The sequence below is a fragment of the Dendropsophus ebraccatus genome, chromosome 11 (genome assembly GCF_027789765.1).
Source record: "Dendropsophus ebraccatus isolate aDenEbr1 chromosome 11, aDenEbr1.pat, whole genome shotgun sequence".
NCBI classification, from domain to species: domain Eukaryota; kingdom Metazoa; phylum Chordata; class Amphibia; order Anura; family Hylidae; genus Dendropsophus; species Dendropsophus ebraccatus.
In genome coordinates this window covers 58,200,859-58,225,588 of record NC_091464.1, presented here as the reverse complement: position 1 = coordinate 58,225,588, position 24,730 = coordinate 58,200,859, and the positions used below count along the sequence as shown (strand labels likewise).

The 24,730-nt window shown below is 42.1% G+C and overlaps 1 protein-coding gene across 3 annotated transcripts in view; it reads left to right on the top strand.

Moving 5' to 3' along the window:
- The window catches only part of ABCG1 (ATP binding cassette subfamily G member 1), an 83,419-nt gene extending 59,196 nt beyond the window's left edge, over window positions 1-24,223 (top strand). For 2 of the 3 annotated variants that reach the window (XM_069946225.1, XM_069946224.1), the window contains exons 3-15: window positions 5,970-6,087; window positions 6,834-6,966; window positions 7,416-7,466; window positions 9,603-9,748; window positions 12,706-12,829; window positions 13,726-13,840; window positions 14,742-14,887; window positions 15,245-15,346; window positions 18,439-18,607; window positions 19,394-19,494; window positions 19,580-19,738; window positions 20,086-20,204; window positions 21,209-24,223. In XM_069946225.1, coding sequence (XP_069802326.1) covers window positions 5,970-6,087; window positions 6,834-6,966; window positions 7,416-7,466; window positions 9,603-9,748; window positions 12,706-12,829; window positions 13,726-13,840; window positions 14,742-14,887; window positions 15,245-15,346; window positions 18,439-18,607; window positions 19,394-19,494; window positions 19,580-19,738; window positions 20,086-20,204; window positions 21,209-21,437 — 1,712 coding nt within the window. In that variant the 3' untranslated portion in view covers window positions 21,438-24,223. The remainder of the gene's footprint in view (window positions 1-5,969; window positions 6,088-6,833; window positions 6,967-7,415; window positions 7,467-9,602; window positions 9,749-12,705; window positions 12,830-13,725; window positions 13,841-14,741; window positions 14,888-15,244; window positions 15,347-18,438; window positions 18,608-19,393; window positions 19,495-19,579; window positions 19,739-20,085; window positions 20,205-21,208) is intronic. The other variant, XM_069946227.1, reaches the window with a different exon arrangement.
- Window positions 24,224-24,730: the final 507 nt, after the last annotated feature.

The window sequence follows — 24,730 nt, the reverse complement described above, 5'->3', positions numbered from 1 at the left end:
TTCATCTATAACTACCACAAAAGACTTCAAGCTGTCATTGATGTTAGAGGGGGCAATACAAAGTATTAAAAACACAGTAGTTTGACAATAAATGGCTTCACCCGACCACTAACCAGGAGTGGAAAAAAAAAGTTTTTGTGTTATCATGCATATTCTCTGAAAAAAAGGACAAGAAAGCAAATTTTCTGCCAGGGTATATAAACTTTTGAGCGCAACTCTATCTATCTATCTCCTATCTATCTATCTATCTATCTATCTATCTATCTATCTATCTATTTCATATCTATCTATCTATCTATCTATCTATCTATCTATCTATCTATCTATCTATCTATCTAAATATGGTCCACAGCACTCCAGTTCAGTGAAGAAAATCAAATTTAATGTGAATTAAATCATAACATAGTGCAAAGCAAAGCTCACACAAGGTTTCGGCGGCACACCCGCCATTTTCAAGTGCAAAGAAGTGAACTCCATTACAATGTTAAATACACACGTAGCAAAAAGTGATTGGTTAACAAAAATTACCATCATGTTCAAAAGAGTCCCATGGCGATTGGTTAGAGGAAACGTCCATCATGGTGATTGGTCAAAGAAAATGTCCATCATTGTGAGGGACCAATGGTCCATTAGTGCAAATTCAATTCATATTGTTGCAGATTAAAGATATCCATATTGTCCCATATTAGTGTACAAACACCTGTTGTGCAAATAGTGCTTTGTAAACAACTTGAAAATACTGTATAAATAATTCAACATCACGTTATATAAAGGAATTCATGGAGTCAGTAGGCCCACCGAATGTCATGGGAGACACCACTGTGAGAAAATGTAATTTAATTAATAAAGCTTTTCACAGACTGCTACGGATGCATCTGTATCACGGCACATCACTCCGGTGGTAGGGGGCTCCGTCGATCCTCCTCCAGCAGGATGACTGGTCAGCAGGTCGGATACTTGAGCACAACAAGCTGCACGGAAACACGCGGAGACTCCTATCACCGGTGTGATGTGCCAAAACAAAATTATGCCACAAAATCTTTGACAAAATTGTGTTTTTAGATTTGTTAGTAAATATCCCCGATAATGTTTCTCATTTACACCAAAAACCTTGGTCTCATCCATCCACGTTGTGGTTAAGGCATTGGTGCTCCTAGGGAAATGGCAGCTCCTGATTGAACCTGTGACCTGATTGTGAACTAAGCCTATATAGTACAGCTCCAGCTTGTCCTGACATAACTCCGGAGCTGTAATCCACTCATCTCTGGAGTGTTCTATGCTGCCTGTGTATAACTGTTTGTCTAATGGATGGCCGGGAGATGAGTGACCTACATTGTTCTTTCCCAGTCAATACTGGGCAAGAATCTGCAGTAATAGCTGAGGTCTGCGGGTGACTATTGATCACTTAATGCACAATGGAAACATTCGGAGGGAAGTCCTGGTGTGGGGCATGGGGTGCGGGCGGTCACCGCTGACTTCTGTGCTGCATCCTCATATTAGATCCTGATCCACTTCTTACTAATAGACACACAGGTTACTGATGGGTTAGTTTTGCCTATTGGTCTCCATATTAATGGTTCATGAGTGACATGATGTTCTAGAATAATTATTATTCTTTATATAATGAACCAATAGACTTTCTGCTTGCAGTCAGGCAATAGGAAGCTTCATTTACTTCCACTGGATACATCCTGCACTGTGCTTGAGGTTTGGATAACCCAAGTATGATCAGGTGTTTGGGGGCAGGTGCGGAAGAATAGACCAGAGTCCAAAGACTTAACCAGAATTAGTTGGTTTACTGGTAAGAACTTCAGCAAAATACACAATAAATATACTCTGGTAACTGCAGGTGCAGGCAGGAGGTAGTACTGACATATAGATTATCTTATCTGACCGCCTTTCGCCCTATAGTGCCGGCTTTCTGTCCTGCTAGGGTTGTACGAGATCTGAGGACCCTGTGCTGCCCTGTGTCTTGTAGAAGGTATCCCTGGCGTGGACAAGGTTTTCCTCAGAGGACGTCATTCCCACCTAGGTGTTCTAGCAGTGCATGCTAGCGGTAGTAAGCAGCATAAAAGAATAAGTCTCTTGGTCCCTGACAAGGGTCCTGGCCTAAGTAAGGCCCTGGCTTCACTGCAGCAGGAACTGTGCTCTCTGGGCCTGTCTCTCTCCACTGACTCAACAAGAATACCCTCCCACAAGGAACTAGCTCCTTTTTATAGTATTACCTTAGCTAGTGTGTGACTGGTAGGGCTGTGTGTGGGTAAGAGAAAAAAGGTAGGATAGGAGGAAAAGTAAGGGAAACAAGCCTGCACCTATAGGAGGAAATATGGCAGGTGACATAAAACAATGAACCCATAGACCTTCAGCTGTGCATAGTACATTACATACATAATAAATACAACAGTTACACCTAGTGGGGAAAAACACAGAATACAATCTCCTTCATCCCCTTTTGTATGAACTTGAGAGAGTTCCTTTACCCAGGTGCAATAAGACTTAGTGGCACACCTGTGCTGGGAAATGATAGATGATAGATAGATAGATAGATAGATATTAGATAGATAGATAGATAGATAGTGTTTCCCTACAATAAAACACAAGTTTTTTTTGCACATACTAACCCTGAGTGCTGTGGATTGTCTACTGCAGAGATACAGTGCTGGCCAAAATTATTGGCAGCCCTGCAATTCTGTCAGATAATACTCAATTTCTTCCAGAAAATGATTGCAATCACAAATGCTTTGGTAATATTATCTTCATTTATTTGCTTGCAATAAAAAAAACAAAAAACAAAAGAGAATGGAAAAAAAAAGTCAAATCATTAATCATTTTACACAAAACTCCAAAAATGGGCCGGACAAAAGTATTGGCACCCTCAGCCTAATACTTGGTAGCACAACCTTTAGACAAAATAACTGCGAGCAACTGCTTCCGGTAACCATCAATGACTGTAAGGACCGTGTTCTTTTCTTTGAAGGCCTCAAAGTTAAAGTTAACTTTAATCCATTTCAACTGGCTGGAAGTGTGATTTAGTTATTGCCACCACCTGTTATGTGCCACAGGTAAGTAACAGGTGCTGTTACTTACACAAATAAGAGAAGCATCACATGATTTTTCTAAGGGTGCCAATACTTTTGTCCACCCCCTTTTTTATGTTTGGTGTGGAAGTATATCCAATTTGGCTTTTTGACAATTCTTTTTGTGGTTTTCCATTGAAGACAAATTAAATGAAGAGATTAATACCAAAGCATTTGTGATTGCAATCATTTTCTGGAAGAAATTGACTATTATCTGACAGAATGGCAGGGGTGCCAATACTTTTGGCCAGCACTGTAGATAGATAAAAAGAAAGAAAGATAATAGGAAATAGATCGATAGATTTGACAGCTGTTTTCCCTGTAGTGGCCACTACAGGGCAAAAGTAGAATTACATGCCACCCTTTCTAATGCACAGCCATCCATGTAAGAAACAGATAACTTATGACCTTATTGGCGCCCTATGAGTTCAATATACATTTGTAAGGTATTTCATAAGTTTTAGCTAAGGTGAAACAACAAGAATAATAATATAATTGAATACAACTTGCCTCAGCATTCCTTCACAGTGAGGAGGAGCGGCCTTCATCTCCTGAGAATGTCCTGACACTGATGTTTTGTCTCTGATTCCCACAGGAGATGAATAGAAACTTTGTCGCCTTCGAAAGGGCAAGAAATTCCCTTATTATTGTGTCATTAGGTTAAATGGATAGAGACTGTATAATGAGGGATCGTAAGCCAATGTGGCTGCGGAAATCCTGTCCTTGGGTCTGATAGAGATACATATAATTTGCCTCTATCTGTGGTGAACAATAGATATAGTGTAGGCGCTTGTACAGGAACCATTCCCAGTACTCCGGGCTCATATGTGGAGTCAATATTAAATTAATGTTAGAAAGGAATCTATTACTTCATTGTGTTTGATGGAGAAGAATGTGGACTGGTTCTCTGTCCATATACTTGGGTAGTGGAAGACAGGGTCAGGCTGGGCCTGTGCTCTGGCATCAAGATGAGGCCCAACCATAACCCAGAAAACAACCACTCCCAGAAATAGCTACCATACCATGTAATTCCTAGGCCTCAATGCACTTGTATCATCATTATGTGGACCTTTGGGCCCTCACAGGCACCCATCGCCGTTCCCAGCTATGGACAATCCCTTTTGTCAATTCCTTGACAATAACATGATCACATATTGATCACCAATAATCAGTGGTGGAGAAACCTGATAGTAAATCTTTTGTTTTCCTGCAGTACACCCCCACGGGAAATACAGGTATTACATAGTGCCTAGTCAGATCTATAGGTGGTCTTCCTAAGAAAGGACATGAATGGAAAATCACCCTCCTTTCTGCCCAAAGGATCCTCTACTAAGAATTTTCAAATATGAAGATGATGAGAGGGGAATGTCTAATTTGGGTCACAGAACTACATGGGTACAAAGAGCACCTCTTGCCCTGGAAGACCTCTCAGATCTGTGCATTACATAGACAGCCCACTGGCTTCAATAAGTACCCTGTAATACTTTTTCTCCCTATGGTGCTTCTATGTTCCTGTATAGACTACAGGTGATTAATGCTACTACCAGGGACAGGATACAATATGGGACATGATAAGGACTGTAATAGTTTTAATTGTCCACAGAGGAAATCCTTTAAGTCCCATATTTTAAACTTATAGCACACAAGGACAAAAGTCTATGGTCGCTATATGTCAAGAAAACATGTGGATTTTTTTTTTTATTCATTATACATAGCTGTGTTATATATTAGTAGTCAGGTGGTATTAGCTAGGGCTGGTTGTGGTACCGCTGTGGCACTTTTCGCGGCGCCTGAGTGGTGTACGCCCTTCCTGGGTCCCAGACACCTGCTTGTTAAACAGATAGTCTCTTGTTGTTTTGTGGTGCGATTAAGGGAAGACAGAGTCCCCGGTAACTCAAGCAGTTGAAGTACTATTTACTTTAAATATTTTCTTAAAGTGACAGTACAGTCTTTTGCACAAATTTGAATACAAGAGTGGTTTATACTTGGAGATTATTGCCATTGATATAACTGGTAATGACTGTATTTATTAACTGACTTGAATAGAACAGTCTCTTAGATAGTAATTTGGACTTGACTTAACTTAGAAGAACCCCATACATACAGCTTGTCAATGCTGCCTCTTGCCAGAAGAGATCACAGATTGCCCGATGCAGAAACACAGGCCCCGGCTTCAACAACTGGGTGGAGCTAATCCCTTGAGGTTACAAAAGGTGTTCAAGCGAACATCAGTGGGGCGACTCGGCTACTTTGTAGTGTAGAATGTCCTGAGAAGAATACTGAATTAGGCCCTCCAGACGTGGACAGATGAATTTCCCCTCACTTGTAGTTGCCCCTGTATAAGGCATAGTAGGCCATAACTTGCGGATAGTGGCTTTAAAAGAAATCAGACTTAAATCAGGTGTGGGCGCCTAACCTCTAAAAGAACAGGTCTAATTTCCTATTGGAGGGGAGAGAACCGAGGTAGTATGACACCCCATTGGCTGTAACACTCTAAAACTCACCTGGGATAGGCTGGGAAATAGTAACATAGTAACAAGTTATAAAACATTGGCATTAACCCCTATCCACTGCAATGTGCAGGCAATATAATATAATCAGTGGCGACATCTTGTGGCCAACCGTGGGTACAAAAGTCCAAAAGTTTACACAGAAAATACAGGTGCAAGGTGTAAGAGAGTGGAATGAACCTTTTTGGCAATACCTTCAGTGCCGACTGGAAGAGACAGAGACAGTAGTGGCCCATTGATTCAGGGACACTACATTAGCTTTTGTAGACTCTCTATACGACCACACATTATCCAGTAAGGCATAGAATTATAGCCTTTACCTTTACACTACTTTCTTGTTACTTTTCTTGGTGTTTGATGATTTGAATTTTTCCTCTTTCAGGTTATAAGACTCTGCTGAAGGGAATCTCTGGGAAATTCTGCTGTGGAGAACTGGTAGCGATAATGGGCCCTTCAGGGGCAGGAAAGTCTACCTTGATGAACATCCTGGCGGGATACAGGTAAGAACCATCTGATTAAAGATACAAAACAACCTATACCATACCATACAATATGTATACATCCTGGCGGGATACAGGTAAGAACCATCTGATTAAAGATACAAAATAATCTATACCATACCATACAATATGTATATATCCTGGCGGGATACAGGTAAGAACCATCTGAGTGAAGATAGAAAATAACCTATACCATACCATACAATATGTATACATCCTGGCGGGATACACGTAAGAACCATCTGAGTGAAGATACAAAATAACCTTTACCATACCATACAATATGTATACATCCTGGCGGGATACACGTAAGAACCATCTGAGTGAAGATACAAAATAACAGATACCATGCAATATATATACAACCAGAGGATACAGATGTGGCTGCTTAATATATATATGGGGGTCACACCTGCATTACACAGACAGCCAACAGATTTAAATAGGAGATGTGTAATGCTTAATTTCACCTGTGGTGGCACTGCAGGGAAATTGGACACTTGCTGGCAGTTTCCAGCTAATCATCGGGGTTTAAAGCAATATTATATCCTGTGATCTGCTTTCAGACACTTTTAACAAAAAAGGAGTCCAAAGCAGAGAACCCCTTTGATGATGCACCAAAATCCTTTTTTTTTAATCAGTAATAATACATGGCAAGTGTGAAGAGCAATTACAAAGAGCGTCTCTTGCCCTGGAGGACCTGACCTGTCCTTGGCAGTGATAAGAATTGTTCCTTTGTTTTCCAGAGAGACTGGCATGAAGGGAGAGATCCTCATAAACGGGCAGCCTCGTGACTTGAGGACCTTCCGTAAAGTGTCCTGTTACATCATGCAAGATGACATGTTGTTGCCCCATCTAACTGTCCAGGAGGCCATGATGGTGAGTTACACGGTGCACCCCTCATACTGTACATGCTTAAGGTTCCCATACACTATAGTGAGCTGAAAATGTTAAGCCATGACAAAAGTTACTGATCGCATCGGGTCTCACTCCTGTGACCCACTGTGATCACAAGACACAGCCAGGGGGAAGAGCACAGCAGTGTGTTTCACTCCCCAACTGGCAGAACATCTAACTATATACTATAGTGTAGCGAAAGAGTTAGTGCGCTGCCACACACTCCTCCTGCCAATTCATTGAGATTACAGCAGGTCTCAGGAGTGAGAACCAGTGTGATCAGTAACGTTTCACAAGTTTGATACTTTTTCCTAGTAGTATTTTATGGTACATATCTTAGTAATATTTTACTATTGCCTCACCCTGACGCCGACATACTGCACTGTACAAGGCCTTTCCTCTGTATCACTCATACCTGTACTGTATTGTAGGTCTCTGCTCACTTGAAGCTGCAGGAGAAGGATGAGGGGCGAAGGGAAATGGTAAGTTATGATCCAGAATATCCTTATCCTGAGCTTTCTCTTTCTTCTGTATCAAATGGGTTTCCTGGGACAATTATATTAATGGCATATTTATAAGAATGTCCATCAATATCTAGTTGGTGTGTGTCTAAATCCTGCCAGGTACTGCTATATACATTAAGTAGCTGTACCTGGCATTGCACCTCATCCCATTCACTACTGGGGCACCGGCAGAGGAGGAAGAAGAAAACAGTGCTAATATGTCAGTAATTTGGGGTATATAGAAAGCTGCTATGAGCACCATAAGTGATTGTTATCCATATTGTAAATGGGACAATAGGTGACAACCCTTAGGACCCTATTACATTGCCCAGTGCTGCCTGTAAATGAATGCAGATCTTAGTGATCGGTTCTGGTTTATAGAGCCTTCCCAGGTTTGCTCCTCTCAGTCGCCCAGTGTAAGGGGGGCTTAATTTATGGGCTGATTTCTGTTCCTATTACATAAAGTGATATCACTCTGTTCTGCTGATAATCTCCCTTTATAATAGGGTCCTTAAACAGACGCCTGTGGGTATTTCCTGGCCATCCATCACTTTCTACTGTCTCACTAATCCACACATTCTCCTCTCTCTGTTGACCTAGAAAGATTAAAAACCTGATGAGATTGCTGTCGTATTATGTCACTAATTGCATTAACTGTAGTGTTCTGACATAGACTGTGAAAGGCCTTTTGCCACCATGAAGACTTATCCTCTCTTCAAGTGAATTGATTTCTCCTTATAAAATCCTGAAAAAGAGCTCCCCTTTATTTTCTGCACATATTGTATCACCCTGTACATACACACACTTAACTCACAGGCAACACCCTCTTACTTAAAGGGATACTCCGGTAAAAATAACATTTTTCCAAATCCATTTACTTCTAGTAAAAAATCTCAAGTCTTCCAGTACCTATCAGCTGCTGTATGTCATGCAGGAAGTGGTGTATTTCTTCAACTTTAACACAGTGCTCTCTGCTGGCACCTCTGTCCATGTCAGGAACTGTGCAGAGAAGGAGAGGTTTTCTGTGGAGATTTGCTACTGCTCCGGACAATTCCTGACATGGACAGAGGTGGCAGCAGAGAGCACTGTGTCAGACTGGAAAGAATTCACTGCTTGCTGCAGGACATACAGCAGCTGATAAGTTTTGGAAGACTTGATTTTCTTTTTAATAGAAGTGATGAACAAATCTGTATAACTTTATGGCACTAGTTGATTTGAAAACATTTTTTTCTTAAAAGTACCCCTTTAAGCACTGCCCATTCCTAAACTCTGGTCAAAACATGGAGAGAACCAGGAGAAGTACTTTTTTTTGTCATTCATTTCTTGATTTAATGTCCCTTTAACTTAAAGGTATTATTCACCTTTAGGTTCATCATTTTCTGTTGATTAATTTCTTTATGTATATTTATTTTACTAACTCTGTTCTCCTAATACAAATCCCCTGCATTGACATTTATAAGTTGTCAACTTTAAAGGAGAACTCCGGCAAAATTTTTCCTTAAACTATTGTATTGCCCCCTAAAAGTTATACAAATTACTAATATAGACTTATTGAGGGAAATGCTTATAAAGTGTTTCTTTCCTTGCACTTACTACTGCATCAAGGCTTTACTTCCTGAATAAAATGGTGATGTCACTTCCTGGATAAAATGGTGATGTCACGCCCCGACTCCCACAGCTGTGCGGGCTGTGGCTGCTGGAGAGGATGATGGCAGGATGACACTGAGGGACACAGGGCACTGGAGGGACACTGGGCATCCCTCTGCCACCAACTTCTACAGCAGCCACAGCCCGCACAGCTCTGGGAGTCGGGTCGTGACATCACCATGTTATCCAGAAAGTGACATCACTATGTTATCCAGGAAGTGACATCACCATGTTATCCAGGAAGTGAAGCCTTGATGCAATAGTAAGTGCAGGGAAAAAAGCACTTTATAAGCATTTCCCGTAATAAGTGTATATTGGTGATTTGTATAATTTTTGGGGGGCAATACAATACTTTAATAACATTTTGTTTCTGAGTTCTTCTTTAAAGTTTAAGACCCTTTGATTCACAGAATCCTGTCAGGTGACTGATATATGTATGAACAGTACTGACCATATACACCTTCACAGGTAAAAGAAATCCTGACAGCGCTGGGGTTGTTGCCGTGTGCGGACACCAGGACTGGCTGCCTCTCCGGGGGTCAGAGAAAACGATTGGCCATCGCTCTCGAGCTGGTGAACAATCCTCCAGTTATGTTCTTTGATGAACCCACAAGGTAAGCACATTATATATATATATATATATATATATATATATACTAGACTGCAGAATCTGGCTTCACTTATATCAGTCGCTTTTCCTGGGTCCTAACCGTGGCTCCCAGTACTCAGACACCCCCAAGACTTACAGTACAGTTTAATACTATAACAAGGAGATAGTCAGGAAATCAATCATATATCAACGCTAGCAGGTAAAAGGTATAACAACTCACCAATAGAGGACAGGACCTTGAGAAGATAGAATGGATGATGGTGTGTATATAAATGATAAGCAGCAGATGACAAATGCGAGGACAAAGATAATCTTTCCCCAAACCAATTATCTGAACAGTAACCTAATACCAGACACCTCACTGTCCCTTCAATGTCCCTATGAAAACCCTGGATTAATTCTCCTTAGCAAAAACAGCACACATTCTCTAAATCCCAGAAAAACACTGAAACTTGCGACAAGACACATAAAAAGAACCAAGAAATACCTAAGGACCTAGAACAAGAACCAAACAAATATAGAGATCCAAGAAGTACCTGATACAGATTCACAGAGAACTGCACCAGCCAGGCATATTTAAAGGGGTATTTTCCATGACTGGGGTTGCTAGATGGTAAAAGCAGTGGGTGAGCTGTTTTTTTTTTTTTTTATTTGACACTTGACACTGCGGCCAGGAGTGGTGATGCCCACTCTCGGTTTACACTAGCACTAAGCTTTGTAAGGGGAGCACTGGGTGTGTGTGGGTGCAGGTGGGAGAGAGAGGAATGAGCACAGAGTCCAGCACTTAACCAGAATAGCAATTAGTACAGTACAACTTGTTAGTACTTTCGAAGGTGAACAGAATAACGTCTTTGCTCCTGATGAACAACACAGAAGGTTTAGCTTGGGTGCTTGTAAGGTAGATAGAGAAGTGTACCTTAAGTAGAATCGGTTAAGGGACTGTCTTGGGGCCTTGCCTAATAAGTGCAGAACTCTGCCGGGATAACTTGTACTGTGTAGAAGAAGAAGAAGCTCGTACTCACAGTCAAGACTGAGAAAGAAGAAGAAGACCGCCTTTTGCCAGAAGAGCCCATAGAGTGTCTAGTTTAGTAGTCCAAGTCCCAGGTTTAAACAACAGGGTATAGCCAACACCTCAAGGTTTTCTGAGCAGGTTGAGCAGGTTACAATGGATTACTTCAGCTTATGCTTTTTGCTCCACTGCAGACTAATCCCCGTTTTCATCTGAGTTGGTTGTCCCTGGCATAGGCAAGGTTTATCCCATGTAACAGTTACCCCACCTTTGGGGTTAGCACTGCATACTTGTTTCTCTCAAGCTCAAACAAAACTTCTGTCTCTCTAAACTCCAACTAACTGACTAGAGGCCCTGGGCCCTGGCCTGGACAAGGCCTTGCTATAAACTGCAGCAGCAACTCTTTCTCCATTTCTCTCCAGCACTTCGTTTGTCTCCAACACAGAATACAGGATTTAGTGACACATCTGTACTGGGACACTACATATTCCCATCTAAGCTTGTTATTCCCTATCTAAACTGATTGCTGGTGGTCCAACCACCATAGGATTGTATCTCCATCGTAGGAATCCTTATCCTATGGCATAGGAAAAGGGAATACCCCTTTAAATAGGGGCTAACCAATAGGAATTCAAATCCAAACAGTCCAGGGCTGTTACTCATGATAGCTGATCCAGAGCAACAGATCAGTCAGTGAGATAGCTGCCTCAAACATCTAATATGCAGGAGAAGACAGAATTGCATTATGATTCCTGTAATTCATAGCAGTGTTCATTCCATCTGGGCCCATGGTGTTCCCTTCAGTAGTGGTACAACCTGGTATCGATGGTTTGGTATTGATCTGCCCACTTTGCCTATAGAATGTGATTGGCAGTGGGAATAATAACACAAGCATATCAAATGCCTGAATCCAAATAGCAAATGGATCATACACAGAATAAAACTTGAATGGGGTGAATAATTATTTTTTTTTAAATGTAGCCGGGATATTTTTCTCGTTGACTTTTTACTCTATCGAGGAGTCTTGGCCGCGTTTGCCTGAGAACAGAGAAAACTTGTAATCTTTTAATCCATTCACTTCTAATTAAAGCAGTAATCATGAAAATGGGTCAGAGGAAGCTTGCTGTGCCGTGGCTTGCATTATAGGTTATTGCTGAGGACGAGGCTTTACTCCGCAGTGTGTTCTACATAGATCCAGGGCCGGAGAAAGGTCCACAGAGGCCCATGAAAAACGACTGCACAAGCTTCTCCTTCTCTGTTTAGTAGGGACAGATTAAGAGAAGAAAGTTAATAAAAGTGCCAGGCTGTGCTCACATAATATGGACCTCCATATGGTGCTTGTTATTATTAATAATTCCGATATGATACATCTATATAGTGCTTATATCATATTGACTGTATGATTCCTCCATATGCTGCTTATATAATAGTGTCCATATGAAACCTCCATACGGTGCTTATTATTATTAATAATGCTATGATACATCCATATGGTGCTTATATAATAGCGCCGATATGACACATCCATACGTTGCTTATAAAATAGTGCAGATATGATATATCCATATGGTGGCTATACAATAGTGGCTGTATGGTACATCCAAATAGTGCTTATATAATAGTGTTGATATGATACATCTACTGTATATAGTGCTTATACTGTATAGTAGTGCCTATATGATACCTCCATATGGGGATTATTTAATTATGCTGATATGGTACATCTACATAGTTCTTATATAATAGTGGCTGTATGATACATCCATATAGTGCTTATATGATACATCTATATAGTGCTTATTCAGATTGTCCAGTATACAAAGGGAGGATAGTTGGACTCTAATATGTGGTAGTCCCATAGAGAATGAGAAAGAACAGGAAAAGTCACAAATTTGTGCACAAACCAGGAGGTTTATTTATTACACCAATTGTTTCTCTGTTGCTTTTTCTAGTGGACTGGACAGTTCCTCCTGCTTCCAGGTTGTCTCCCTAATGAAATCCTTGGCTCAAGGTGGCCGAAATATAATCTGCACCATTCACCAGCCGAGTGCCAAGCTGTTTGAGCTCTTTGATCAGGTGGGATGATGACAAAATAATATGGGAATCATTATTTAGACACTGATGGCAGATCTAAGCAATATGCTATATACTGTATGCTCCCAATGGGAGGGTCTAAGTTATCTGTGGAGAGGAAGAGCCTTGAGGTTTGGACCTCCCATGAACGAATGCAGTGGACCAATCATAGCTGAGAACTTTCTATACACCAGCCCCAGAGGAGCAACTGTATTTGGTCACTCTCTGCCAGGGATCTCCCACAGATTACAGCTGATTGATGACGTCATGTGATCAGCTTATAAATGGGAAGGCCTTTTAATAGACAGGTGTTGCTCAAGGAGGATAAGCTTTTTAAAGGGGTTGTCCAGCAAAAATCTTTTTTTTTTTTTTTTTTCAAATCAGCTGGTGTCAGAAAGTTGTATAGATTTGCAATTAACTTCTATTAAAAAAATCTCAAGTCTTCCCATACTTATCAGCTACTATATGAGAATGCAGGAAATTTGTTTTTTATTTTTAGTCTGGGGATTCATAGAAAACTGAGACAGAGTTCCTGTCTCGGCCAGAGATGTCAGCAGAGAGCAGTGTGTGAGACAGAAAATAAAACAACATTTCCTGCATGACATACAGTAGCTAATAAGTATGGGAAGACTTGAGAATTTTTAATAGAAGTAAATTACAAATCTATATAACTTTCTGATATCAGTTAATTTGAAAGAAAAAGATTTTCGCTGGACAACCCCTTTGAGCTTGATACAAGTTTTTTTTTCTTTTTTAAATTTTTTCTTCCAAAACAAAATGACCAATCTTTATTCGTCTGTAGTATAAATAACGCTGGTGAATATCTTTTAGGATTAGATTGCAGGAAAAGCGGCAGAACAGATAACATTACACGTTTCTCCTCTTCTTTTCATACACAGCTTTATGTATTAAGCCAAGGACAATGCATCTACCGTGGGAAAGTGTCAAATCTTGTTCCGTACTTGCGGGTTCTCGGATTAAACTGCCCGACCTATCACAACCCGGCGGACTTCAGTGAGTAACGTCTTCTAGAATTATCACTGTGATTCTCTATAATAAATTAATGGGCCTCATTGAACATCACTGAGCATTCCTATGTTCACTTTTGGAGAGTTCATCTACTGAAAATGTGTCAAACACAAATGAGTCAAACACATTACTGCACATCAGTGGCAGAATAGTGAGTGCAGCTCTGGAGTATAATACAGGATGTAACTCAGGATCAGTACAGGATAAGTAATGTAATGTATGTACACAGTGACTCCACCAGCAGAATAGTGAGTGCAGCTCTGGAGTATAATACAGGATGTAACTCAGGATCAGTACAGGATAGATAATGTAATGTATATATACAGTGACCCCCACCAGCACAATAGTGATTGCAGCTCTGGAGTATAATACAGGATGTAATTGAGGATCTGTAGAGGATAAGTAATGTAATGTATGTACACAGTGACACCCCCAGCAGAATAGTGAGTGCAGCTCTGGGGTATAATACAGGATGTAACTCAGGATCAGTACAGGATAGATAATGTAATGTATATATACAGTGACCCCCACCAGCACAATAGTGATTGCAGCTCTGGAGTATAATACAGGATGTAATTGAGGATCTGTAGAGGATAAGTAATGTAATGTATGTACACAGTGACCCCACCAGCAGAATAGTGACTGCAGCTCTGGAGTATAATACAGGATGTAACTCAGGATGAGTACAGGAAAAGTAATGTAATGGATGTACGTAGTGACCCCACCAGCAGAATAGTGAGTGCAGCTCTGGAGTATAACACAGGATAAGTAATTGATGTCCCCAACAGCAGAACACTAGCCTGGTGCTGTATTTTTGTATCTCTGATAACCTTTTCCCTTGTACCAATGTAACCTTACCTATGCTGTGTTCTTCACCTTTCCGCAGTAATGGAGGTGGCCTCTGGAGAATACGGAGACCAGAATCCGCGACTTGTCAGAGCGGTTCAGGAGATGTGTGGGACCGACTTGAAGAGGGACCATTGTGGGGAGACTGAGCCCAACCCATTCCTTTGGCACAAACCATCTGATGAGGTAAACAGTTACATAGACTCTTGAGGAACAGGATAGGGGTAATTTAACATGAACTTTGCACCAGTAATTTCCTTTAATGCCTACATTTTTAATGTATCCCTATTCTGGCACTTTTCTGTATATACTGCTGCCATTTTGGGTGCAGCAGCATATACCGCCCCCTCCTGTACTGGTACACTGTAACATGTTTCAGCAATGCTAGTGGGACCACATCTGGATGTAAATGAGGATATTTCCATTCATTGACAGCAAGCAGAGATCTGAATGTTGAGTAATTTTGTGGCGAAGTATATCAGAAAGTTTCAGGACTTTTCTATAAGGAATGGATATAACCGTGTCCTTGTGTTGTGGTTGCAGGACTCGTCGCCCACAGAGGGGTGTCACAGCTTCTCTGCCAGCTGCCTTACCCAGTTCTGTATTCTGTTCAAGAGGACGTGTCTCAGCATCATGAGGGACTCTGTAAGTCACATGGTCTAACTAGTATGATGATAGAATTTCTAATGTAAAGTAAACCAATCAATCAATATGGTTGTCGTATACCTCCCATATGGATCATATAGAGTCTTTTCTAGAAATCCGCTATGTTTTGTTTGAGGTGTCCTCCATGTTTTCTCTGGAGTGTCCCTTTAAACCATGGGTCTCCAAACTGCAGCTCTCCAGCTGTTAGAAAACCACAATTCCCATCATGCCCGGACAGCTAAGGCCTTGGATTTAGCTGTCCAGGCATGATGGGAAATGTAGTATTGCAACAGGGCCGCAGTTTGGAGACCCATGCTTTAAACTGTCCACCATGTTGTGCCCGGAGTGTCTCTTTAAATTGTCCTCCATGTTTTGCCCGGAGTGTCCCTTTAAGCTGTCCACTATGTTGTGCCCAGAGTGTCCCTTTAAATTGCCTTCCATGTTGTGTCCAGTGTCCCTTTCAGCCATTTGCCATGTTCTCCTTGAAGTGTCTATTTCGGAAACGCATTTTCTTGACTTTTAAGGATAATACACGTCTACCTCAGTTTCCATGGCGACAGGAACGATTTTCTGCGTGCAGAGGACATGAAGAGTAGGGTTGTTACAATCATTGGAGAGGCGGCAATCAATCGCTAATTGACCTTTACCACAGGAAAATATGTGGAAGCTCTGAGAATAAAATAGAAAGAAGGGAGCTAAGCATGAGTGTCATCACATCACTGGGGGTCCGCCCCCCCCCCCCCCCCGAAATCAGGGACCACTGATAGCAGCCAGGAAGCCAGCCCAAAGATCAGGCTATCTATCATATAGGGGCTCGGCTGGACAAGGTCCGAGGGTCCCTAGTGTGGGGAACCTGTGGATGTGTGTTTATAGAAGGAAAATAATATTGGTTTAGTGCTGCCCTATATAATATTACCATATAGTGCCTAACAGTAACTATATAACTCTATACAGGGCACACATAATAGTACCATATAGTGCCTAACAGTAACTATATATCTCTATACAGGGCACACATAATAGTACCATATAGTGCCTAACAGTAACTATATATCTCTATACAGGGCACACATAATAGTACCATATAGTGCCTAACAGTAACTATATATCTCTATACAGGGCACACATAATAGTACCATATAGTGCCTAACAGTAACTATATATCTCTATACAGGGCACACATAATAGTACCATATAGTGCCTAACAGTAACTATATATCTCTATACAGGGCACACATAATAGTACCATATAGTGCCTAACAGCATACCTCCCAACCGTCCCGGATTTCGCGGGACAGTCCCGTTTTCGGGGTTCTGTCCCGCGGTCCCGGAACGGCCCCCCGTGTCCCGCATTTTAAGTGGCCCCAGCGAAAAAAACAATAAATCAGTTACTCACCTGTCCTCCGGTCCCAGCAGCTCCTCTCCCGGCAGAATGCGCACTCCCGTCATCCTCCGGGGCGGGCAGCGGGGGTACAGAGTCACTAACTGTACCGGAAGTGACCTGCTCATGAATCACTTCCGGCACAGTCAGTGTCTGTATACCCCGCTGCCCGCCCCGGAGGATGACGGGAGTGCACGCTCTGCCGGGAGATGAGCTGCTGGGACCGGAGGACAGGTGAGTTACTGGTTTATTGTTTTTGCCGCTGGTGCCACACTAATGGGGGGATTGGCTACTCTGTGGGGCGCTATATGGGGTATTGGCTACTATGTGGGGGGATTGGCTACTATGTGGGGCACTATATGGAGGCATTAGCTACTATATGGGGGGCATTGGCTACTATGTGGGGCATATTTGGGGGATTGGCTACTATGTGGGGCATATATGGCGGCATTGTTTACTATGTGGGGCATATATGGGGGATTGGCTACTATGTGGGGCATATATGGGGGATTGGCTACTATGTGGGGCACTATATGGGGGATTGGCTACTATGTGGGGCATATATGGGGGCATTGGCTACTATGTGGGCACTATATGGGGGATTGGCTACTATGTGGGGCATATATGGGGGCATGGCTACTATGTGGGGCACTATATGGGGCATTGGATACTATGTGGGGCACTATATGGGGCATTGCTACTATGTGGGGCTCTATATGGGGGCATTGGATACTATGTGGGGCACTATATGGGGCATTGGATACTATGTGGGGCACTATATGGGGGATTGGCTACTATATGGGGCACTATATGGGGGCATTGGCTACTATGTGGGGCTCTATATGGGGGCATTGGATACTATGTGGGGCACTATATGGGGCATTGGATACTATGTGGGGCACTATATGGGGGATTGGATACTATGTGGGGCACTATATGGGGGATTGGATTCTATGTGGGGCACTATGTGGGGGATTGGATACTATGTGGGGCACTATGTGGGGGATTGGATTCTATGTGGGGCACTATGTGAGGATTGGATACTATGTTGGTCACTATATGGGGGCATTGGATACTATGTGGGGCACTATGTGGGGGATTGGATACTATGTGGGGCACTATGTGGGGGATTGGATACTATGTGGGGCACTATATGGGGGCATTGGATACTATGTGTGGCACTATTGGGGGGATTGAATACTATGTGGGGCACTATAATGGGGGATTGGATACCATATAGGGCATTTTTGGCGGGATTGGATACTGTATAGGGCACTATTCAGTCAGCAGCATGTGGTGACTGTAGGGGAGTGGCTATGGAGGGTTGATATAGGGGCGTGGCTATGGAGGGTTGCTATGGGGGTGTGGCTATGGAGGGTCGCTATGGGGGCGTGGCTATTGGGACCGCGGCGCACATGTCCCTCTTTGCTCTTTGCAAAAGTTGGGAGGTATGTAACAGTAACTATATATCTCTATACAGGGCACACATAATAGTACCATATAGTGCCTAACAGTAACTATATATCTCTATACAGGGCACACATAATAGTACCATATAGTGCCTAACAGTAACTACATAACTTACATTGTATTACCTTTGCATTGTAGATGAGATGCATTATTAGTCCTTACTGATGTCCCAGCTCTAAGCCTCACAGTAATTTTTCAGCTCCTGTTCACATTAGGCTCATGACTTTCCTCCTCTCCCCAGGTGCTGACTCACTTACGTATCACCTCCCATATTGGAATTGGGATCCTCATAGGATTGCTCTACCTCGGGATCGGGAACGAGGCGAAGAAGGTCCTGAGTAACTCCGGCTTCCTCTTCTTCTCCATGCTCTTCTTAATGTTTGCAGCTCTGATGCCAACAGTGCTGACCTGTGAGTATATTGTGTATTACAGGCAAGATACCCCACAGCACAGAGTATTTGAGGAGAGGGGCATGCTGTGACCTGGCCACTCATGTGATGATGGTAGGGAGGACAGGGCTGAGTGACGGGGCAGTGTCATGATGTGATAAAGGAAAGGGACACAAATGAGTGATCACAGACAGAATGGAAAGAACAGGGTAACCAGCAGTACAGAGTATTTCAGGAGAGGAGCATGAGGCTGGAGGCAGTGACCTGTGCGTATGTTAGTTAGGATTGGTCTGTTATGGTGTGGGGAAAATAATGAGGACAAGTGGGAGATCACTGGCTGAGGATGACTTAGGAGAAGGAGCAGGGTATCCAGCAGCACAAAGTATTTCAGGAGAAAAATGTGCTGACCTTTTAGGGTGCAGTGACTTGTCCACATGGTGATGTTAGTAAGGACAAGGCTGGCAGTGGCATGTTATGTGGAGAAGGAGGAGGTTGCGAATTGATGGTTACATACAGAAAGAAGAGGGGTTATCCCAACAGCACAGAGTATTTCAGGAGGGGCAGTGACTTGCCCATTGATGCAATGATGTTAGTGGGGACCGGACTATATGTGACAGGGGACATGTCAGTATGATGATCTGTGAAGGAGAATGGAGACAAGTGGGAGGTCAGTGAGTGACCATTAGGTGGTAAAAACAAGAAAGTCAACCCCAGCACAGAGTGTTTCAGGAAATACAAAGATGTCCATTGGAAGCTATAGTTGTGAGCACAATATTGTGCTGATATGATGCTCTTTGCTCTTCACAGTTCCTCTGGAGATGGGAGTGTTTCTTAGAGAACATCTCAACTACTGGTACAGCCTGAAGGCGTACTACCTAGCCAAAACCATGGCTGACGTCCCCTTCCAGGTAGCACACACATCCCAATTATTCCTTTCTGCTTTTCAGATGCTTGAATGGCATGTTATGTAGTGACCGCATTGTGTGTTTTCAGATAATGTTCCCCGTGGCATATTGCAGCATTGTGTATTGGATGACATCACAGCCGTCGGACGCCCTCAGATTTGTCTTATTCTCGGCCCTGGGAACAATGACGTCACTGGTGGCTCAGTCCTTGGGGCTTCTTATAGGGGCAGCATCGACCTCCTTACAGGTACGCATCCCGATTCATTATACTGACACAGTGCCCCATATACTCAACTATCAATCACCACCTTCTATTGGCCTGTGTAACAATCCTATCCTGGTAAACATGAGCCATAGAGCTGGGTATACACTGCCCCCTAGTGACAGAAATTATTATAATTGTGTCCAATCCTTAGCACGAATAACTACTCAGCTCTGCTCCATCTGGAACATCTAGTACAATGGACATATGTTCTTATGTGTGTTTGATAATTATACACAATATTCTTTGAACACTGGTTTATACCTGATGTGCAATAAAAAAGAAATCTGAAAATATAAAGATTACATCTGCTAATAATACCCGTCCTTCAGGTGGCGACCTTTGTGGGTCCGGTGACGGCGATTCCCGTTCTGCTTTTCTCTGGATTCTTCGTCAGCTTTGACACTATTCCCGGCTACCTTCAGTGGATGTCCTATATGTCATATGTCAGGTAATAAATGTGCATACCTTTATTTATATATATATATGGAGACAACATATTCCACAGTGTTGTACACAGAATAAATCCCTCGGTGCTTCATCAGGACTCAGTCTATTACCTCTTTGTCATACATACAGTGATACATGCTTATCATTCTCTTCCTATTAAAACACACACTGCTTTGATTGTATTCATTGTGGCCAGTAGGGGGTGCTGAATTACTACAACACAGCACCCTCGAATGGTCCAATGCCAGTATCATCTGCTGAAGGTGTCACTTGGTTAATATTTGTGGGTATAACATAATAGTACTGACACTTAGAGACATGAACATGAAATTTCCCATAGAGACAATGTTTGTTCATAGTGTAATAACATTTGCTATACAGGTAGTGCTGTTGTTCTAGGAATGCAGCCATCTCAGCAACGGGAGGTGTAATCTGCTCTGTCTATTGTTCTTAGCTTTTTCATTTTTGATAGCATCAATAAGTCGGGTTACCGCTTTCTTTTTAACAAGGCTTATGTGAAATTGACTCATGAATACATGAACATCCTCACAGACATAGGAAGGTGCAAAGTCAGAATATAGACATATAATTTGACCATTGCCCACATAGGGTGTGTTTACATAGACAGATATATCTGACAGATATCTGACAAATTATTAAAGCCAAAGCCAGGAACAGACAATAAACATAGATCAGGTCATAAAGAAAAGATTAAGATTTCTCCTCTTTTCAAATCCATTCCTGGCTTTGGCTTCAATAATCTGTCTGATAAATTTCAGATCTATCAACAGCAGCTTGTTTACGGTATTCATGAAGCAGCAGTGGCCACTACAGGGGAAAAGTATTACATGTTGGTCACCAAGTAGTGATAATCAGTACTTTCCCAGACACTTATCCTAGGTTACTCATGGGAATTCTATCTAAACAACCTACACAACAACAGAGAAATCTTCTATTCTTCACTGATCACTCTCCCAAGATTAACACCATATCTCTCCTTCACAGATACGGATTTGAGGGAGTTATTTTATCCATTTACGGCCTCGACAGAGAAGACCTGCACTGCGACAAAGACGAAACCTGCCACTTCCAGAAGTCGGAAGCCATACTTAAAGAACTCGACGTGGAAAATGCCAAGCTGTACTTAGACTTTATCATCCTGGGAGTTTTCTTCGTCACTCTGCGACTCATAGCCTATTTCGTACTACGATACAAAATCCGGGCAGAAAGGTAAAGGCCGGGCTGAGAAGAAAGGTTAGTTAGACTGATACATGGAGGAAATCCACAGAAGACCATTATTGTACTGCTATGCTAAATCTTGAGACCCAACTTTACCAAACCCTGTTGGGTTGGTCGACATGTTGGGTGATCTTCTCAAGTACTGTGGAGATCTCTTTTTTTCCTTCGGGCCATTGGGTAAATATAAACTTTCTAGATTTAACTAGGAAGAAAATGAAGGGAAATCTAGAAGGTCGAGAGTTGACTACTCTGTATTCCTTCAAGGATACGAAAGGACTGACGTCTTCATCCTTGGTCTAGTATTGACGTAGAATGTCCTTGCAGCTAATGACTGTGGTATGGAGGGGAGTCCTCTTACTTGGAATATTCAAGGTTTACTTTTTTTATTTTTTTGGATTCCTTAAGGCGTCAGCGTCTTGGATGTTATAGATCTCGACAGCTTCCTGAAAGCTACAACTTTCTTTGACAATCCCAACTCAAAGGAATCTGTCACCAGGATTATGGCATCTCCAAGGTACCACATAGTGGGCATAGTTTCACCCATTAAATGATTCCCCCAAATGAAGGATTACATGGAACATGCTTTATATGCTAATGCCCTCCCAAAGTGGTTCCTGGTCCTAAGATGTTTACCTTTGGGCCCTCACTGGACTCTCTGTATTTTCGAGAGCTACATGTTAAGTCATGCTTCAGTTTATTACCCTATGGGGGGGGGTCTTGTTGGAGGCAACAGCACCTGCCGAGGTGCCATGATTTAAAGGCGACAGATACCCTTTAAGATTTAGCACTGTTTTCCTAGAGCTGGCCTCAGAAGTATTCTTGAAGAACAGATGTATATTTAAATGTAACTTCTATGGCTTGGTTAAGTTCTGAATGTAGTCAGGAGGTTCAATGGAGTCATTTGATTGTAAGGTACTCACAAAATCACTCACTTAAAATTACCAAAAAAATAAACATCCTGTTGGCATGCCAAAGCATGGGGCCAGGGCAGGGAGGGGTGCCATCAAACTGCATCACTTCCAAGCAGATTTTCAATTATGAAGTGGCAATTTGGGTGGATGAGGACATTTCAGGGCCCATCCATATCTGCATAAACAGTGGTGGTAGTGTTGGCTGGGGAAGAGAAAAGGATGTCAGGGTTCTCAGCCATGTTCACTTTAAACTCTATTAGGTGTCCATCTTTAGCATGATGATGTTACTAGGTCTGTTTTGTTGCACAGACCATGGAATTAGGACAAATGTCAATGTTTTCAAAAAGTTTACACTCTGATTCACCTAAAAACAACCAGACATCAGGGCAAAATTATCCACCTTAAAGGAGTTGTCCAGACTTAGAAAAACAAAACTGGCCCATTTTCTCCAGAAACAGCAACATGCTTGTGCTTAGTTTGGGTGTTGGTTGCGCAGATCAGTTCCATTAAAGTGAATGGAGCTGAGTTGTAATACCACACACAACCTGAGGACAGGGGTGGCGCTTTTTTTTGCAAGAAAGTAGCTTTGATTTTTCTAATCCTAGATAACTCCTTTAATCTTCCCAGCCACAATCCGTGCACGATCCCGAAACCTGTAGGGAAGGTTATCGATAAGAATCCGATTAATACAGCCATAGGAGCATAGGACATAAGAAAACTTCCAGCCATCTCATGGCCCTTCACCTGTTGCAAAACTACAATCCCCATCATGCCTGGACAGGCATGATGGGGATTGTTTTGCAACAGTTGGAGGACCCAAGTTTGACTATAGAATGACAATACCCTTTTGACTCAATGTAGAGTTGCCCCCCACAAAAGACCCCTATTTTTTCATTGTGAAGCCCCCTCTACACCTCCAAGCATGCTGGTATTTTTCTTCTGCTCTCTGGGTTTCTCCACTATACGCACATACTACCTCAACAATATGCACAAAGACATTGACATTTTTAGTTCACAACCCAATGCAGATTTGTTCCATAGCTGAATGTATGTAGAATGCTACCTGCATGTTTATAAAGCACCTTCACCACCATCAATGCCCTATATGGTTCATGTGTTTAACTGGTCAGGAAACATCAAACTTAAAACGTGCCCCATTCTGAGCAGCACATTGCACCATTTTTTACCTCCCCGAATGGTATAGTTCCGATATAAGTGAAGGTAGTCACTATGCTGTAAGTATAGTAGATGTACATCACCATGTCACTATGGATATGGATCATTCTATTGGGGGTATTAAAGGGGTTATCAGGAATTAGAAAAAGCACAGGTACTTTCTTACAAAAACAGCACTACCCCTGTCCCCAGGTTGTGTGTGGTATTACAATTCAGCTCCATTCACTTCAATGAAACTGAGTTGCAAAACCCCACAGCCAAACTGAAGACAAGAATGGTGCTGTTTCTAGATGTAAGCGGCCATGTTTTTCTAAGCGTGGACAACCCCTTTAAGGGCCTTAATGACGCAGTCATCTATATGGTTGCCTCACTTTCCGCATCCGTATCTGATAATTTCTCAGTAAAATCTTTTTATTATTATTATTATTTTATTGTTATTTAAGTCAATGATTGCACAATGGACCTAGAATGATGTAGAAGAGATTTTCCTTTTTCATTTGTCACTTGACCAAAAGATTTCTGGTGATCCTGCTGTGTGTATATAATGGATCGACAGAGAACGTATTAACCTTTTGTATAGATGAATAAATTTGTACTGAAAACCTCAACTCCATCCCACCATTGTATTCATTTCATCTCATCACTGCACATACATTGTAATCTGGAATAGAGTCACACACTGGTAGCCATAGAAAAAGCCCTTCAGTCAAGCAGTAACTCCAGAGCTGCACGCAGTTCTGCTTATCCTTAGTTGATCCTGAGTTAGGGTACATCCTGTATTATACTCCAGCGCTGCACTCAGTATTCTGCTTGTGGGGTCACTGTGTATATACATTGCATCGTTCATGTCAGCTAATCGCTGTATTCTATTACACAGAACGATTATCGGCCGATAATTGTTCCGTGTAATAGGGCCTTAAGATTTGTTACTGCATAATTTTGCAGGTAACCCCTACAAAAACCATGCGGTCATTAACAAATCTAGTTGGAACCCTTGCTAGCCGCATGTGGGAATGGTTTCGGCAGCTTGTAGCCAATCACTCATCCATTACATATCATTATCATTCACATTTTTTTATTACATATTTTTCCTTTTATTTAGCTTTTTATTTTTTATTAGAGCGGATTGAGTAATACAAGCTGCACTGTGATTGGTTGCTATGGCCTTATGGCTAAGACAAGAACTGGTGAGCATGATCTA